General features: G+C 40.7%; 1 protein-coding gene across 1 annotated transcript; it reads right to left on the bottom strand.

Annotated features, from left to right (window-relative positions):
- Positions 1 to 5,928: 5,928 nt before the first annotated feature.
- LOC113360765 (F-box protein At5g07610-like) lies at positions 5,929 to 6,597 on the bottom strand. The gene has a single exon (XM_026604230.1). The coding sequence runs from the start codon at positions 6,595 to 6,597 to the stop codon at positions 5,929 to 5,931; it is 669 nt and encodes a 222-aa protein (XP_026460015.1).
- Between the last annotated feature and the right edge of the window lie 12,902 nt (positions 6,598 to 19,499).

Here is a 19,499-nt window from a genome sequence, read left to right as displayed (position 1 = left end):
GGAATCTACCTACAATATTGGGGAAAGTAGTTAATCTACAATCTCTCAGGGCTCCCCCATCAGTGTCCATAAGTGTAAGACCAGGGGGAAGGCACCCAGCAGAAAGAGATACCCAACCAATCTTAAGGCAACGGGTCGACGGAATGGGTGCGTACATATTTTACACCCCATATCCTAGAACGTTGCCCCGGCCCCCACCGTCTGGGAATCCTCTGGCCCAGGATTTGCCAGCGGGGTGACAGGTCTCAAGACGATCACGAAGGTACCTTCCTTTCGTATCGCACTCAAAAACACTTAACAACTTTTGTTTTGATTTTTCACAAACTTAAAATACAAAAACATTGTAGGTATATCAAGAAGAGGATTCATTTCATAAAGGGTGATTACAAGAAGTGAACGGCCAAAGCCAAGGATACACAATCAAAAAACATTCCTTTTACATTGTTACAAAATATACAATTATGCCGCGGACCCTACAGAACGCTGCGATCTCTACCTAGGTGGCGGTCCCGTCGTCAGGATTTTTCCGAAGACTTGATGGAACGCTCCCACCAGAAGAGGGGCCCGAGGAGCTGGGCAATGCAGCAGGAACGGGACGACGAGGATAGTTCTTCACGAGACCATGTTCATTCCTTAGGCCAAGTTCTATCCTCTCCAGCATCTTGTTCGTCTCCTCAGCCAATTGACAACGAGCCTTATGTTTAATAACTGTTGTCCGCTGTTGGGCTTGGGATAATAACGAAGATAGCCGATTCACTTCTCTGGAATCAGCACCAACGGCCTCCTCGCGGGTGGCTGCTAAATTCTTGAAGTGATTGGTTTGTTCCTCTTGCTGTGCTAAGGAAGATTGAGCCTTTTCAAGTTCTTCATTTGTGACGCGAAGGCGTTCCTCGAGCCCTGAAAAAGACAACACCACGGAGTTAGCGTAGAAAACAAACAAGATCACACTCGATGAATTGGGATTATACCTTCGACACAAGCCGAAGCCTCTTCATATTCATTAACAACCGCATCTCGCGCTTCATCAAGATGATCATATTCCGCGGATAATTTCTTATAGTCTAGTTGAAGGTTGGTGGGAGTAAATTGACAGGCATCTAATTCTACCTGCTTCATCGAGTCCATATGACGAAGGTGGTCGACCTCTTTATTTATCTCTGAGACCCCTTTGCTGAGTCTGTACATGCACACTTCAAGATTCCTCTCAGACTCAGCAAGACGGGCTACATCGGCACGAGACGCGGAAAGAGCATTGCTGAGAGCGTAGACTTCAGCACGAGCATCATCTCGTTCCCTGGCAAGACCAAGCATATTATCTTGGACCCCTGAAAGAGGAATGGACCGCGCCATCTGTAATTCTTCTTCCAATAGCTGAATCCTAGATTCCAACAAGGAAGTACGCTCGCGGGCTTCCCGCAGATTATCACTGGTCCACAGCAGTGTGCCATTAAATAAAGCACGATCATGGTTGTACAGATTTTGCATGTCGACCATCTGAACATGCCGCGCGCGCCATACTTCAGCCCGAGCATCCCATTTCCTAGCCTCACTCTTAATCTTCTCAACCAAATCTCTAATACGAGATTTTTGCCGAGCTCTTTCGTTTCGAAGCCATACCAGCTCGGGGATGCCACCCACTGGACATAGGGTGGGGAGACTCAGACAGAACAACTAAGAGATAAAAGAATGACGACATACGGCGAGGGAAAAGAACCAAACCTGTGAAAGTGGAAACTTGGCTACGGGTTTGCTCTAACTCAGCACGCACTGCAATAAGTTCTGAACGAAGATCAGCCTCTGCTTCACCCAGTTTTTCTTTCTCCTTAAGGCTTTTCTTCAGCTCTTCTATTTCCACCTCAGCCGCAGATAATTCCTTTTCCCGATGACGAAGCTTAGCCTCGAGCTTCAGAGATTTTGCTTTAAAGAACTGATACAGCACGTGGTTGCAATGCTCGCTCCTCATCATCTACACATCAAAATAACGAAACATTATTCAACCGAAGCGTCCTATTCTCACGTACAAGCATGCACGAAAATTTACCTCCAGCACACGCTGTTGCGAGAAGCCATATTGATACCCGTCGGCAACAGCCATCATATCGGCAACAGAAGTAGGAGGCTCCGGCACGAGGGTAGCTTCGGGAACGGTCAACCTTTTTCCCCAGGCTTCAGACACCTGCGCCTCCGAAGACATCTCCATCATGCGACGGGTATACGCGGTTGATTCCTTTTCCCCAACAACCACAGGAGCAGGATGAGAGACAAACAGAAGATTCTTCTCCTTAAACCAACTCATGATGGCATCCTCACCCTCAGACATCGGCGACTGGGGAAGACTATAGGCGGGCGCGTCAACAACAGATTTTCCTTTCTCCGACTCGACCCCCTCAGCATGAACGTTGGCATGCTCTTCCGCGCCTACATGCACAGCAGGCTCCTCCGCACCAACACCTTCTACAGCAGCATCCCCATTACCATCACCACCAAGAACATCCCAATCGTCATTAGGGGAAAGTAAAGAGAAGTCCTCGGGAAAATCGAGGGCTTCGTCAAAGAACTCCCCCGTGGAATACATCCGATCGAAAGAAAATTCTTGAGAAGTGGGAAGGGTATCCATGACATCACCAGCAGGGACGGAAACATCCTCGATGACAACATCATCCGCCACTACACCCTTGTTCCTTCCTCCATCACCGGCGTGACCAGCGAAGACCTCTTCTTCGACATTGATAGGGGAGGTACCAGTACGTTCCTCCCCATCTGTAATCTCGTCCTCAGCAAACTCTTCGTTCACGGGACTAGTAACTTCTTCTTGGGCCTCAACCTCGCCCACCACCATAGTAGAAGACTGCTTCGGCCTAATCTTTTTCTTCTTCAATACCTGAAACCGACACCGCAAAGGAATTATTCTTCCCGTCCGATGGAAGTTATAAAAACGAAACACAGCTAGAATCTGCGTACCTGAGAAGCTGAGATATTCTTCGATGAGAGCATAGCACCGGAACCATCCTCCTCGTCTCCCTCTACGACATCCAGGGCATAAGGAAAATTCATGCCCGCAAAGTTCAGACGCCAGGGGCAGAAATCTCCATAGCGAGCGGGAGGAGATTCGCGCGGCTTACTATTCTCGGTTGGCCGCCATCCGCGGGAACCGGGAATCCAACCGTAAGCCCACGGACCAACTATCTCAATGACAGTGGCGTGCCACTCGTAGTCATGATCGCGCTTGATCCTTTCTCGCGCGGGGAAGAGTTTCCGACGACTGGACGCCTCCGTGCCAGGAACATACTTCAGCTTGGCATCGCTGACCTCATTTAACAGACGAATCTCGCCTCGAGGAGCAGGAAGATTCCGAAGGCTGACACTCCACGGCTTGCGATTCCTGCTATTGACGTAATCACCGAAGGAGTTATTGAAATTCTCAGGAGTGTACCATTCCTTCTCCAAGGGATTGGGGACGTAGCAAGTCATCGACGTTTCCCCCTTAATCCGCAGATAGCATTCCTTCAGGGCGCGGAGATAATTCCCCGATAGTTGGGATACGGAACGGCTATGAGTATTTGTGGAAGAACCCTCACGACTAGCGAGCACGTCGTAGTAGAAGGAATCACCCGATTTGTACAACGGCAGCATCAGACCAGCCTCGAAGGCCCCAACCGTCGTTAACAAGTGAAATTCATCGAATTCGTACTTAGAGATCAGCTCATACGTAATATCATCCTCAGGGGCATAGAAACGAACCCCGAAGGCTTGGAGCTCATGCTTCTCCTTGAATATTTCAAGATCGATATGCTTGAAGGTTACTTTTCTCCTGCTAACAGAAACACTGCGTATCAAGGGAGCAGACTCATCCTCCTCGGCGGGGCCGGATGAATTAACAAACGCTTCAGACGCTTTTCTTTTCACGGGGGGATTCTTTGAAGATTCAGCCCTAGGAGCTACGCCCTTTGTATTCTTCCCTTTAAAAGTTGGATAAGACCGTAGATGATGCTCGGGCACTAACGAACGTAAAGGAGGAACGTCAAAAGCAACAGCGCGGGGAGGAGCCTGCGTACTCCGAGTATCTTCACGAGGACGCACCATTGAGTGATTAAAGACTCTCCGTGAACCAGACGGAATTATCGGAGGAATCTCTTCCCGAGAAGACGAGGCTCTCGCTCCGGAAGAGACTCGACTACGACGAACATCATCTTGAGACTCTCGACGCTGAGGAGATCTCGACAACCTAGAATCAGGAGTCTCATAAGTAGGCCGCGGACGGTCAGACATGGCTGCGGAAAGAATAAAATCAAGAACAAGTTACACACGATAACCAAAAATCAAAAAACACATTCATAGCAATACAACCACGATAACATAACAACCCTAAAATTAGGATACAATCTCAATACTCCACCCTCGAAGTAATGGCTGCCTTAATTTAAGATGAAGAACAGGGGCAAACTAGTATGCAAGCATCAGAAAAATTTCTTCATCACAAACAAGGAACAACAATAGCAGAAAATTCACAAATCAACACGGCATAAAACAGTGAAATCAAGAAAAGAAAAACTCACCGGCAAAAACAGCAAGTAGAAGAAACGAACAGGGGAAGATCCCAGGTGCAATAAAGACTGACAGAATTTAAGATCACAGGTGCAATGAAGACTGACAAAGAATTTAAGGTCACAGGTTTAATGAAGGCAGGCAGGAAATTTAAAGGAACAATGAACTGAGAGAGTGTTTAGGAAGAATGAAATTAAATTTCCTCTCTATCCTTAAAATACCCGAAAGAAAAGAGGAAATTAAGGGAGAAATAGGAAAACGTGCCCGTTACATAAGCAGTTAATGCACGAATAAAAGACATGCCCAAGTATCTAGGAGAAGTTATTAGGAGTGAGAAGAATGTGCGACGATAGTTTTTCTTCAAGGCACCCATTAGTCAGTTAAGCCCGAAGAAAAGGGGCAAATTGTGTACACATATATCTCACTATCGGACACGTGTATACAGAAAGGTACGTGGAAAGCATGCAACCCAAAACATCAAAACACGATGCGTCACGAAGCACCAAATAAACCCCTAGGAGTTGCTTTATCTCATCCCCAGAAGAGGAGCTAAGATCAACGGTGGAGAGAAAGTCAGCTGACACGGACTGACAGGGGCAGAAGACACTTGTCTGACACGAGCAGACCCCTCAACCACCCGCATTAAACACTCTGAGCAGTGCACGTGTCGACCGACCTATGGAACGAGCGAAGATGCCTCCGCGGGATCGAGGGGGAAACGCAGACATCCGCGTGATGGACGCAAGGACACGAGAAGATAAGGTTCCAACGGTCTTCAGAGATGGGTCCCACATTCCAACCTTATAAATACCCAATCTCCACAAAGAGAGAAGGGGATCGAAAAAACATCAGGAGAGAGAGAGAGAGAGAGAGAGAATAGCAAAGGTAAGTTAACCCCATAGTGGAGAGAAATATGTAAACCCAAAGTCATTCAACTATTCGTGTAACCGTGAATAATATAGTAGAACAACAAACCTCGTGGACGTAGGCCTTAGTGCTGAACCACGTAAACCTTGGTCTTATTTACATTTCAGCACTTTACATTCATTTAGCTCCGCACGTATCTGCTTATATATGTTGTTTTCCTTTTATATTTGTACCCCATGCATAATCGCTACGCACGGGGAAGCTGGAGGAGGCCATGATAAACCCGTGGGTTTTGAGCCAATGAATCCACATCAGGGTATCATCATCGTAATCTCTTTAGACTTTAATGATTGATTGTGGGCATTCGGACCCCGCGTAGTTCGTGTGTCCACAAATGGACTATAATACATGTATGTATCACTCGCTCATACCACATCAGTTCTGTATGTCCACAAACAACAATTAACAATATTCAACAACTCATTGCAAAATGAAAATGTATGATGGCTGAATGCATCAAATAGACGCTATTGAATCGATATAATGATAAGCACTACACCGAGGATTCGAAAACGAAACTGCATCCGTAGGATGAATGTTTGGTAAATCAAGAATGTCATTGAAACTCATTTCATTTAGATCATAGGATATAATCCTGTCTGGTATTTGTAACACTAACTTAGCTGATACGGCGTCTTCGTCAACCAGCAATACGGTGAAATTGTACTGATGGTGGAAAAACTCGTTAGCTTCAACATGATTTTCAATGATACCTGGATAAGCAATTATCAATTGTTCAAGATTAATACGATATTTTACGTTCCACCTCGAGTAATCATTCTCCATTTCGAAGACGTGGAATTGAGTGGCAGAGGAATGATAAATCTCAATAAAATACAAATGCCCATTGCATTCTCCAAAATAATCACTTTTAATCATCATACTATCCCAGCCACCAGTATCGTGTCTCGAAGGCACCGGCGTTGTCTTCAGCGATTCTTGTTCGATATTGAAACGTGAATAATCTTTCCAGTTACGAATCCAGAGCAAGTTCCCATTCCAAAATACGCCAGGCTTATCATAAGTATCCCTTGCTGATGGAAAAGGTTCTCCAGAGAGCCTCCAAGATTTTGTTTGGGAGGAGTAAATTTCAATCTGATACTTGTTGGTGTAGTCAGTTTTCATAATACATACAACTTGATAGTATTTTGATTTTTGTGAATCGAAAACTAAACTCATGCTGCAAACTGACCCGGTTGAACTAAGGTTTCTAAATGGAGATGGAGGAAGGATTCTGCAACATTTCGTGGCTGGATTAATGATGTAGTAGTCATAATTACCGTCGTAAGTTCTATAACTCTTACCACATAAAAGGCATTGCAGGATTGAGCAATCTCTATCCTTGGGGTCGTGAAAGTTACCGTTGGAGCAACTATGGATGATGGTGACGATGTCCCTATGAATTCTCTTTCGGTAAGAGAGATACAGTGGTGTGTGGATTGAACATGCGATGCAATTTTGAGCAAAAACTTTCTAGGGACGTCTGAAAGACGGTTCCGAAGGGAATGCTTATGAACGAAATAAGAATCTGATATTAGAGAATTCCATCCTTTTGAAACAGATTTGAAGAGTACTAGTGATAAAGATGGTAGACGGAGTAGAATCTCTCTTACAAGATCTTCGTTGTTGTCTATACACGGCGGCGAAGATGGAGTATTCTCGTCTAGAAGAACCATTCTAATTAAACTTTAAACTTTAAGGAGAGTAAATGAATGCATACCAAGACGCTCGACATACTAGTATTTATGGATCACCAGTCTAGCTGGAATTTGATCTGATCTGGATATGTTAATATTCTGCAATACGAAACAAACTGTCATAGGTGCATGAGAAATAGACTAATTCTCTATTGAGTTACTTGTAAGTAACTGCTGCTTACTTGGATTGGGTTCAAATTATTCTTGTGATCAACTCGCGCCGCGTTAATTCTATCTTTAACCTCTGATGACCTCATTATCTCAGTTTCCTTTGATTTCATTTGCCATAATAACGCAGGTTGACATGTAATCGACGCCTCTTGCACCGGTTGACTGATTATATTCATAACAAGTTGAATTTCCTCTGCTTGGTCTTTACTAATTTGAATTTCATCAAGAGAAATCAATAACCATCTCAGCAAAGATGAACACAAAAGTTAAACTAACAGAAGTCAGGTCATATATTCTAGCGACTACATAAATTTTCAATCAGATAAAACTGGGTCAATATACGTGTACAACTAGCAGAAGCAAACCCGAAAGTCAAGTTTTATTGCCTTCGCCTCCTGTTGAATAATAATTTAAAAAAAAAATATATTCTGCTAGCTACATTTCGTATTGTTAGTTGGATGCATGTTGGATACATACACCATGCTTGCCAGTAAACATCGCATCATAAAATCAGGTAGGAAGCTTAATTAAGAACGCGCAATTGGGTATATTTATATTAATCGAGAGATATGAATTACTATCCCTATCCATTAATGTATGCTAAGGGTTTTTTTTTGGGCGGAAATACTAAAATACCCTTTAGTTAATTAGAAAAACATTATGAAAAAAGGTTATCATATCCTTCCCACAAAATAAAATTCTTCAAACTTAAAATCAAAAAACCAAAACATATCCCATCTCCCCTATCTGTTCCGACATTCTTATGAGAGGTTAGGGTTCTGAAAATATTTTTTTTTTTCATCGTTCATCATCGTCGATTAACCGTCGATTCAAAAATATTTTCGTCGATTACTCGAATCTATAACCATGCCTCCACGAAAGAAATACAATCCCAATCAGGAATCAAAATCAAAATAAATTGCTCAGCAAAAACAAGAACAAAGGATGCTCGGATTGCTCTTGAGGAGGAAGAAGAAGAGGATTCGGACCATCAAACTCTCGAACAAATGACTTCTATGAGAAGGTAAATGCTTCTAAACTGTTGTATAAGTGATTTAATCGATTTAAGGCAGTGGGTTTAGGTTAAATCGCGAATCTTAACTCAAACAGTTGAGTTACAGTCACTGCCGGCATTGAAATTAGTATGAATACAATGTCGGTACTTGGTTACGGCATTGAGTTTCTTATGAATACCATGCCGGTATCCTGTTTCGGCATTGAATTTAGTATGAATACTATGCCGGATACAAAACTAAAATCACCTGAAACTGACTGTTTAGTCCCAGCATTGAAATTAGGATAAATACCATGCTGGTATAGTTGTAAATTTTTTCGCCTATGCCGGCAGTGCTCTTTTGGTATACAGTAACAACCTAGGAATTACCTAAGAATACCGGCATTGTCGAGTCGACAATGCCGGTATTATGCCCCGACATAGTTTTTTTGTCAAATTACTATGTCGGTTTTTGGTCTCGGCATGGACTGTATTTCGTAAACCTATGCCGTCAGTTATGGTTTTGTGCCGTTATACAGCATTTCTATGCAGATACAATTGTGAGTTGTCTTATATTGATTTGTTACATGTTTCTTTTTATATAAGGCTAAATCCAAGGAAGCTAAGAAAGGAAAAGCAAAAGATATTGGCATTAACAAAAGAAAGAAGAACGTTCTTGGTACTCCTGAGCCTCTGCCTCGTCGAGGGAGAGAACAAGGTCGCAACAAGCGTTTGGGGGCAGGCTCTACAGAAGGCAAAAATTGGGAGAGTAGTGGTGACTGTAGAAAACTTGTGTTACGTGAACCTGCTGGAACAGTTGAGCACAATGAGCAAGATGAAGAGTAAATTGATCCAAGTCAATTAGCAACCCAAAGCTAAGTTTTAGTGGAAGATGGTGGGTCAAGTCAACAACCGACACAAGGAAAAGTAAAAGGTTCGCACCTTCCTCATACTGATGAGATGATACCCTGACCTTGATCGTGGTAGAATTTAGGGTGAAACTTCGGAACCGAAAATGTTATTTGGCTACCATGAAACGCGGGCTCGTACTATCTATCAAACCTATGTAAGAATTTTTATCTTGTGCATATGTATTGCTTTGTATTTATGTAAAATCTCTTAATTGTGTTGTCTCCTAATTGTAAGATTATAAGAAGGTTGTGCGTGTTCGCCGACACCAAGCCGCGACTCATTGGGATTTGGTTACAGAATGTGAAGAGGTCCAACAATTAGTAAAGGAATCTGGGTTATATGCTTTGTTTGAAAACTATGTGAAGTATGATTATGTGACAGTCAATTACTTCTTCGAGAGGTATCATGGTGAAACTAATACCATGCACTTCCCATTTGGGGAGATGACCTTGATCCCTGATGATGCCAGAACATTCTAGGCTTATGGGTTACCGGAAAATCAGTTGCAGAAGGAGATAAGCGTCCGAACCTAGAATGGTCAAAGTTACACGCTCTGACTAACAAGTTGTTTGAGTTGGACTACAAAACTTCTATGTATCTAAGAAAAGTAGGACAAAGACCATCAAGTTGAAGCTGCTTAAGGAGACATTTGAAAATATGAATGAGAGAAAAGACAAGGATGGATGGGACCCAACACAAATTCGTTATACAGTCGTCGTGTACCTGTTATTCATCTTGGGAACTAAGGTATTCCCTGACGTTAGTGGGAACAGGGTTAGTGCAAACCACCTTAAATACTTGGCTCCGTTGAAAGAGGTCTGTAGTTATTCTTGGGGGACCGTGGTAATGGAACGTTTGGTGACGGAGATGAGAAGGGCCTCTAAGGCTGTTACAAACCAATTTGTTGGGAGGTTCACTCTACTCCAGGTAATTTTGTTTTTAAACTTATGTTCTTATGTATATTGTTCACATGTACCCTTATTATGAACTTAGAAACAAAATTCACTTATTATTATATCTATCATTCGACATTGGTATAGGTGTGGAATTATGAACACTTCGCAACATTGTTCACGAACTAAAAATTCTTGAAGATCAAAAACCTTTCCGAACCCGAGGCGCATAGAGCTAAGAGATACGAATTCAACAATATTCCGAAGCCCAGTAACAATTATCGACTGACAAATTTGAGATTGTCTCTGGACGCGATGACTACCAAAGAGGTTGTGTTCGACCCTTACAGGGAGGCTAAAGAAAACCACCAAATTTTGAGGTATCATAACACTGCGTTTTACAATGGATCGTTGTTCTGCCCAAAGGTATACGTTATGGATGATCCCCGACGTGTCATGCGGAAACAATTGGATATAAGAAATTAACTTATTCTGAGACAGCCTCTCTTGAAAGGTACGTTGTTGACCATTCTCTGATCTACTCAACTTCCTTAAGGTTGAAGGTAGAGTATACGCAAATTCTAGAACCAACACATTGGAAGGATAGGGAACCACGTCGTTTGGTAGATATTAGTAACTGGGAGCTTGCATAAAACGGTGATGAAGCCCACCCCGACTACATGTTTTATTACATGGAAGATTCGCATCCTTTTGTCATGCGCCCGGACGACATCAAAGTTGCACCCCAGAAAAACCCTCTCGTTCTAACTCCTACAGAGGCACCACCTGCAATGGCCGGACTTCAAAAGACCGTTGGATTGCTAGTAAGTATTGTTAATTGCTCATTCGTGTAATGTACACATAATCTTATATTGGTATATATATATATATACTAATTACGTGTTGGATGTATGAAACTAGCGGCGGCGTCTTGGAAAGTTGAGGAGGATGTTTGGTTGCAACAACGAGAAAGGATATGTGTTATCCTGTGAAGAAATAAAGAAAGTTGAGGAAAGCTTGATAATATGGAGGACCCTCATGCAAATGCTTTGTTCGGGGAAACGAGGAAGGTACTCTCCAATTAGTAAAAGACCAAGTGACATAAGATTTGTATTTGTGTTTCTTCATTTAGATGGTGGTTGTTACGTTTTGAATAATTTCGAACTTGTTTTTGTTTGTAACTCATGATGAACTTTTTATTTGTTTGGTTTCCTTTTGGTTTATGATACTTGGATTAAGAACATTTAAGCACAATTCAGTTGTTTGGTTTATGTTGAACATGTTTAGATTTCTAGAAAAATGTTTTTTTTGTAAGTTTTCTTTACACCAGAGGCGCCGGCATTGCAATGTTTAGGTTCAACAGCGCCGTAATTGTCTCCAGCGTATATAAGTAATTATAATTCCATGCCGCAACTAATATCGGCATTTAATTTTTTTTCGAAAACCATGCCGGAAGGTGGGGAAGAAAGGGTCCAAGTTCCTGTATAGAATTTGGACTGTGCCGGTATGGAAATATTTATCGAATCCATGTCGGAAATCTGATTTTTTTTTAACTTGGATAATTTTCCAGAAAATCGGCATGGTAAATAAGATATTTGTCCATGCCGGCATTCTGTAAACCCTTTAGAATTTTAGTTTTTCCAGAATTCCGGCATTGTTTTGGATAAATATACAATGCCGGGATTGATTGTAGATCCGTTACGAATGCACTTTTTATTTCATTCCTAGATAATCTATTACATTAGCACTACACCAAATTAAGGGATTAGCAACATATAATTCCAGTTGCTGAATGGGGTTGCATAAGCAGCCAGTTGTTGCGAAACACCCTGTTGCAGGTTTTCGCAACAGCTTTAAAACTGTTGCGAAATCCGGTCAGCAACTATTACAGAAATAGAACTTTAGCAATTGAAATTTGCTGTTGGGAAACTTTGTATTCTGTTACTAACTATAGGTCAAGTCTACGTTGACTTGATTTTGACTACAATTTAGCAACTAGCAAAAGCCGTTGCTAATATTTTAGTAAGAGGAAAAAAAAATATGGTCAAGTCTTCGTTGGCTAAGTCAAAATTGATTCCCCCCAAATATTTCCCTCCAATAATCCTGATTCATCCATTTCAACATGCTCACATATGCAACTGCAATATCTCATAATTCCCATCCAAACAACCTATAAATACTTCATTGATATTGATGAATGGTTCCAAACTTCCAATCATGATTTTTTTTATCTTATAGATTGCATACATATAAAATCTTTGGTAGTTCAACCTAATATTTTACTAGTTGCTAAGTTTCTCATCATGTAAGGATACAAAATTTTACCTGAGCTCTATGAATAAATTTCATCCCTTCACCAACTTCGTCAGGTTTCTAGGCATCATTAACACCTTCATTTCCTGAAGAAAACAATCTGTAATGAAACATGAAGCGCAAGATTAACTAGCAGAACCAAACCATGTTATCCAAATTATAACTAACAGGTGAATCACATGTCATTGTGCTCTAAAGGTTTAATGAACAGAAACTGGCAGTACCCTTGCAAGAAAAACCATTACCTTTGCACTCCAAGACTTGTTGTACACTTTCGACGTGTTCTCCGAAACTTAAGAAATGAACCTAACAATAGTAACAACACTGATTACTTTGGTTTCAGATTAAGAGGTACCTGTTAAATGTTCTCATAACTCAGCAAGAAGTAAATCACACAAATTCATGGGTTTCAGAAATGTTATTAAAACAGCTGAATTTGACAGACCTGAGGTGTAGTGGCGAACACTTAGGTTCAAGTGACCAACCGCCTTCATCTTCTTCGTTACTGCAGCAGTAAATGTGCAACATCAAAAAATTAAATCAAAAGTTCAAGAAAATACGACATAATTACAACAGAACTGAGCAGTGAAACATGATCTGCACTATCAAAACACTAAGAAAATGTTACAACAATCTGGAAAAGATCTGATAATGTTTCATATCATTAGTTAGTAAACAAGCATAGACTATGAAATGGAGGAGAGAAATATCATGGTTGACTAAGGGAGTATGAATATGCATCACACCACCGTCACCCCCTCCTATTCTTCAATCTCAAATAAATAAAATTAGCATAGATTAAAAAAAGTACTCGAAAAGCAGTTACGCTCTACAATCTGAGTTCAACTAACATATATTTCACGGACTCAATTAGCATACACACATCACCCACAAAAGCGGACAGCCTATAAGTGGTATGGGACAGTGCAAAGCCTGTGCATGATAGAAATCGGAGATACGTTATAGCAGTAAACATCTTTACTTGTGGATTCCAATAACAACAAACCTGAGAATAGATGTTGTTAGGTTATCCAACCGAAATAGGACAGGCTTGTATCCGAGAAAAGGAATAAAACAGAAAATGTTTATTTAACAACACAACTGCATATTCTCAGGAATAGGTATGCCAGCTGACGCTATTCCATAAGCATATGTACTATTTCAAGAATATATTACCTGTGAGATAGAAGTGTGAACTCCGATCCTCTTCCAAATTTCCAAGGGAATCAAAAACCTAGATGAAACCCTTTCTGCACACAAGGCAGGGAGAACTTTTCACCCCATAGGTCACCAATCACCTCTACCAGCTCCAGGAACCGTTCTCATGTTGACAAGAGGGCGAACTTGGTTTTGGAGACCTCCAGGACCAACATTAGTTCCACCAGGTACCATTCCTACATTGGGTCTTACATAATAATGCCAAATGAAGAAAAAAAGTCAGTTAAACTGATAAAAAACAAGGAAGTAGAGTGGATACAAATTGCAAATCTCAAAATTATTAACATAGAAGGGTTCTTTTATAGAAAAAATAATTCTCTGCTGGAGAAGTGCACCTAAATTTAATATCTGGAGACGTATTAAATTGATAAAAGTAACCGCTAAAGAAAGTTATGGCCGAAAAATCCATTCTTAATTACCGAGTTCAGTATGTTTTACATGAATATATAACCTAGGCCCATCTGAAAAAAGTTATCTTTAGTGACGATACCATGACGATTCATCCAGCGGGTGTGTTAGGAATAACAATCCAATATAACTGGTAAATCACAATAACTAAACTAATGTGAAACAACCATAGTACCATACCGTCTTAGGAAAGATTTTAGGTATCCAGAAGAAAAAATTATTCTATACACATAGTACATACTAGTGATTGACAGAAAAACTCAAAACACCAAAGGTCCTGTACAATCATTAAGTACACTGCATGAAAATCGAATCTAAGCATGTAGGGAGTTTAAGTAGAACAATGACCTTCATCTAACTAGTTGAACGCAAGACATTTTTGAACTATACAAAAATGCAACAATCGTTCCCGTACATACACATTTGCATTCAATAGTAAGATAGAGAATATTGGGTCCTTTCTGTTATAGCAAAGACAAAACTTAAATCACCATCCCGTCTTGCATAGGGCACCCAATACGCATTACACCCTGGCAAGAAAAAATTACCTGGACTCTGAAGTTAAATTCGTTATGATGGGTACCAAGATAATCTGCAACTTTCTTCCATCTTTGAGATCTAGAGAACGAGGAAAAGAAAATCCACCAAATTTAAGGAGAAGACAACATATGGATGTAAAACTATGATGCACTAAAGAAAGGAGTGAGGCAGTAAAATACCAGATTCCTAAAAACCCTTAAAATAAGTCCACTAACAATCTAATAGTTCATGTCAGCGAGCATATCGAAACTTCCATGAATACTTACAAGATGAGCAATAACTTCACAATCACTTCCAGTTATGAAATTATGATTCTTCAACTTTGTCCCCAATTCTTCATGGTCATATATCTCCCTGTTAACCTAAAAAACAGTAATATGTAAGTGTTTCACAAAGTCGAATAAGTAATCAAAAATACCACAGTAACTTAACAGCAGTATAAATTATGAATGGACAAATAACTAGCTAGACTGGCGACCCAACAAGGAACAACAACTTTTATGGTTACAAGTATCTAAACAAACCTCTGTAATTGGAAAAGGCTAAATAACTAATGCAGCAGAGAATCCAGCAGCCGACAATACAATTTCATTGAAAAGGATAAATAATGTTCTCTTAACATTCTGGAAATTCTTTTGAAGCTATGAAGGCAAATGCACCTGAAAAATGGAACCCGCATAGGTTTCAGTCAAACGAGCAATTTTCAGCCAGGTTCACATCATCAGCTGTATTCATTTTCCTTGGATAGATCTGCAGTGGCAACGTTATCAAATACATCATCAGCTAACTTGTGGTCATAAAAATTATCAATTAAAAATCGCGGATAAAAGAAGAATAATAGAGAATTAAGAACATCGTGCACCAACATTATCTAATATATCATCAGCTGAGTGTTTTCCCTCATTGCTTTCTCTAGTTCTTCTAGTTGATAACTGCATCATCCCCATATTCTAAAAAAACTAAAAAGGCATTAAAAGATATATTAATCAGACCTAATTAAAACAACTTACTTTCTAAAGACCGGGGATTATCATCATCATGTTCACATTATTTTCTTTTCTATTGCAACTTGGAACTTATTCTTCTTCTCTTTCATATTTGATGTTGATGAACCTCTACTCAATACTTATTACATAGATATAGATACTTTGAGTTCTAGAATCAAAAATGGGTATTCATCAATTTCAAAAGGAAAAACCCTAAAATCAAAATCAGTGCAAGAAAAAAGAAATTGCAATGAAAAGATACGAAATTGATGGATACCCTTTTTTACTTGCCGATATCCAAGAGAAAAAACGTTCGTGGTAGACTCAGTATTCATGATTCAGTCTCTCTGTGGATTTCTGAAACTGAAGAAAAGAATTTGAAATCCCCTAATTATAGATCTGAGATTATCCTTCTCGACCGAGGATAGATAGAGAATCTCTATTAGAGATAGACGAGGGTTATTTGATTATCATGTTTAAAATCATCAGCTCCGATTATAGTTCTCTGCATGAGGAAGAGTTGGAGAGCAAGCTTGTAATAGGGGGGCATGTTTTATTAGACGGCAGTGTGATAGTAATGTCCCTCTAGTTGGGTAGGGGATGTCTTAAAGGAGACGTAAATTGACTAGATTATCCTCCCTATTTTTTAACCTAAATCAAAACTAAATTGAAAATTTGTTTTCTTTCTTCTTCTCTTCTCGTCTTCCCATCAATAGTAACCTCCATTAAAACTCAAAATTTCATCGTCTTTGATTAATCAAGTGTAGTGTAATGACTTATATGAAGTATGTTTTGAAAAACCCAATTAGGGTTTAGTTTATTTTGTTCGATTTAAGTTTAATTTCTATCAAAAATTAGGGTTTTAGATGAAAATTGAAATTGAAGTTTCTGGGTTTATGTGAGTTACGGTTGATTTTAACTCTATGACGAACTGTAACTAGAGATTTTGAAGTTGTTACGGTTGGTAATAGTTCAACTACCAACCGTATGTTCTTATATCTGAGAATTTTCTTCAGTTACGGTTGGTAACCATTTCGTATCGAGCATTTAGTTACCAACCGTAACAGGTTTTACGATTGAGTTTTCTTTAAATTTAACCAGTTACGGTTGGTAGTTCATCTTTACGAACCGTAACTAAGATTTATGGTTGGTTACGAGCAAAATTCAAACCTGTTTGAGAGTGAAAACAGTTTCTGCTGATTTTGGTAATTTCGAGTGTGTGGGTGAGAAACGAGTCTAAACCCTAAACAATCTACTGTGAGGGAGTACTTTGATTCGAGAGATCAATCTGTACAAATCCGGTCTAAACCAAGAAATGGCCGTTCCAGACTTGCTTCGGTCACAAAATGAAGGAGAAGGGTTGGTCTTAGGGAGGGAAGCGAAGAGAGTGTTGAGACCACAATAGTTGATTCTGGAAGGGTAGTTGTTTGACGACTTGTATCAGAAAGTGGAAAGCTAACATATGGGAAAGCTAACAACTAATTTCTGAGTGTTGTATTCTCCTGACCAAAACTTGTTATTAGTGGAAATAAGTGAGACCTATTTATACAAGTCGCAACGAAACGTACTTTGGTCTCGTAAGAAGTGGAAACGGTTGACTAAATGGAAGAAAGCGGTAACGGGTAACGCCTGGAACTGATGTTTCCATAATGAAGGAAACGTTTCACCGTTACTCTTTGTATTTACTAACCGCTTCACTCTTATGGAACTTTCTTGTAACGGGATTAGTGTACGTCGCACGCTGTAAACCGCCAGACCAATACCCTGATGAGCATCCCCCAGTTTGTGACATGTTTTGATGTCTCGAGTGTTTTCGTGGAAAACGTGTAGCATATTGCTATTATTTGGCAAGTTAAGATTGAGAGGCTTGCCGATTCGGTGGTGACTTTCGACGCCTGAGATTTCGCATCTTGAGAGGAAGGCTAGAGTTGATTGTGGTTACCTTCCGTTGGTAGCCAGTGGCATGGCTTGCGCATGCCCTTGGCGTGGCTAATTAGGGTTTGGTTTCGTGACCAAAGAATTGGCATAGCTAAGTATGTGACGTGGCCAAAGATTTGGCAGCGTAGACAAAGGTTGCCACAAGTATTTTGGTGGCAAGTTTGTACGGATGAGATCTGCATCTCAGGAGGAAGGATAGCCGTTGATTGTTGCAACCATCAGTTTGTCCGCCAGCGGCATGGAGGCATGGCTTTGGAGTGGCAAAATTAGGGATTTGGCACCTTGGCCAAGAGTTGGCACCTTAGCCAAGAGATTTCCACAAGTCGTTTGGTGGCAAGTTTGTACGTCTGAGATCTGCATCTCAGGAGGAAGGATAGCCGTTGATTGTTGCAACCTTCCGTTTGGCAGCCAGCGGCATAGAGGCATGGCCGGCATGGCTTTGGCATGGTTTAAGCGCGACAGAGCTAGGATTTTGGCATAGTTTTAGGCGCGTACAAAATTAGGGTTTTGGCATAGTTTAGCGCGACCAAAATTAGGGCTTGGCATTGGGCCAAAAGTTGCCACGCGTTTGGTGGCGAACTTGGACGGCTGAGATTTGCATCTCAGAAGGAAGGTTTGCCGTTGATTGTTGCAACCCTTCGTTTGGAAGCCAGTGGCATGGAGGCATGGCCGGCATGGATTTGGCGTGGTTTAGGTGCGACCAAGCTAGGATTTTGGCAAAGTTTTAAGCGCGGCCAAAATTAGGGTTTTGGCATAGTTTAGGCGCGGCCAAAATTAGGGCTTGGCATTGGGCCAAAAGTTGCCACGCATTTGGTGGGAAACTTGGACGGCTGAGATTTGCATCTTAGAAGGAAGGGTGGCCGTTGATTGTTGCAACCCTTCGTTTGGCAGCCAACGGCATGGAGGCATGGCCGGCGTGGCTTTGGCATGGTTTAGGCACGGCCAAGTGATTAAGATTTTTGATGAAGTTGTATTAATGAGGTTCAAACTCTCGGACTTGTGAAGATTAAATTTAAAGATTTAATAAAATTATATATACAAAAATATTAACAATGGGCGAGAGGTACTGGGACTAAGGATTTGGCCGAATTCACTACACAGGGTTCATTCATATATTCTTTGACAATTTAAAACTCAATAAAATTAACATGGACTCTGATTTTGCCAAGATAGATTCTCAAAACATCGATTGTAAGTCCTAAGCATGATGTATCAAAACACCTAAGCTAAGAATACATCATCAAATTAAATAACAACCAATTAATTCAAATCATATTTCAATTTTAAATTAATGAAAAAGTCATAAAAAAGAATAAAATAAATTTACCCGTGTATGAAATTCACCCTCCTCCGTCGTCCCAGTGTTGGGTTTTAGCTCATCATGATAAAAACACGCTCAAAATATTTATTTATTTCTCAAATGGTGTTTACAATGAAGAGAAGAAGAGAAAATGGTGTAAAACTGTAATCTGCGACGCACAAAAAGCGTCTCAGAATGAACGATAAAAAACAAGTGTTGCTGCTGTTTAGACTGCACTGCGACCCACGGCTGCGCGTCTTAGACACTGTTGATAAACACTGTCCTTGAGAGTCTGTTCTTCGTGTTCTTGGTGTTCTTCATCAGCAGCAGCAGCAGAGACAGAGTTTCATCAACTCTTCATTTCTGCTTCTCTGGATCTTCTCTCGACCCCAAACTCTCGACACTCATCTCTTGTACCTTGATAAATATATTTATACTCCTAATACTCATTTAATCACGCCATATCTCCCAAATAATCTTCATTTATCAATATTATTCTCCACGGCCAAAGTTTCCATGTTTTGATCTTCCACGCGCATGCAGCTGTATTTCTTTCCCTCTATACCTTCTTCACGCTACATAATATCGATTAACTCTTCCAAACACGTGCAGTACACGTTTAAATTCCTCGCAACCCGTGCAAGCTCATGTTTTTTC

This window comes from Papaver somniferum, chromosome 3 (assembly GCF_003573695.1).
Source record: "Papaver somniferum cultivar HN1 chromosome 3, ASM357369v1, whole genome shotgun sequence".
Lineage (NCBI taxonomy): Eukaryota > Viridiplantae > Streptophyta > Magnoliopsida > Ranunculales > Papaveraceae > Papaver > Papaver somniferum.
This window is presented reverse-complemented; position numbering and strand designations above follow the sequence as displayed.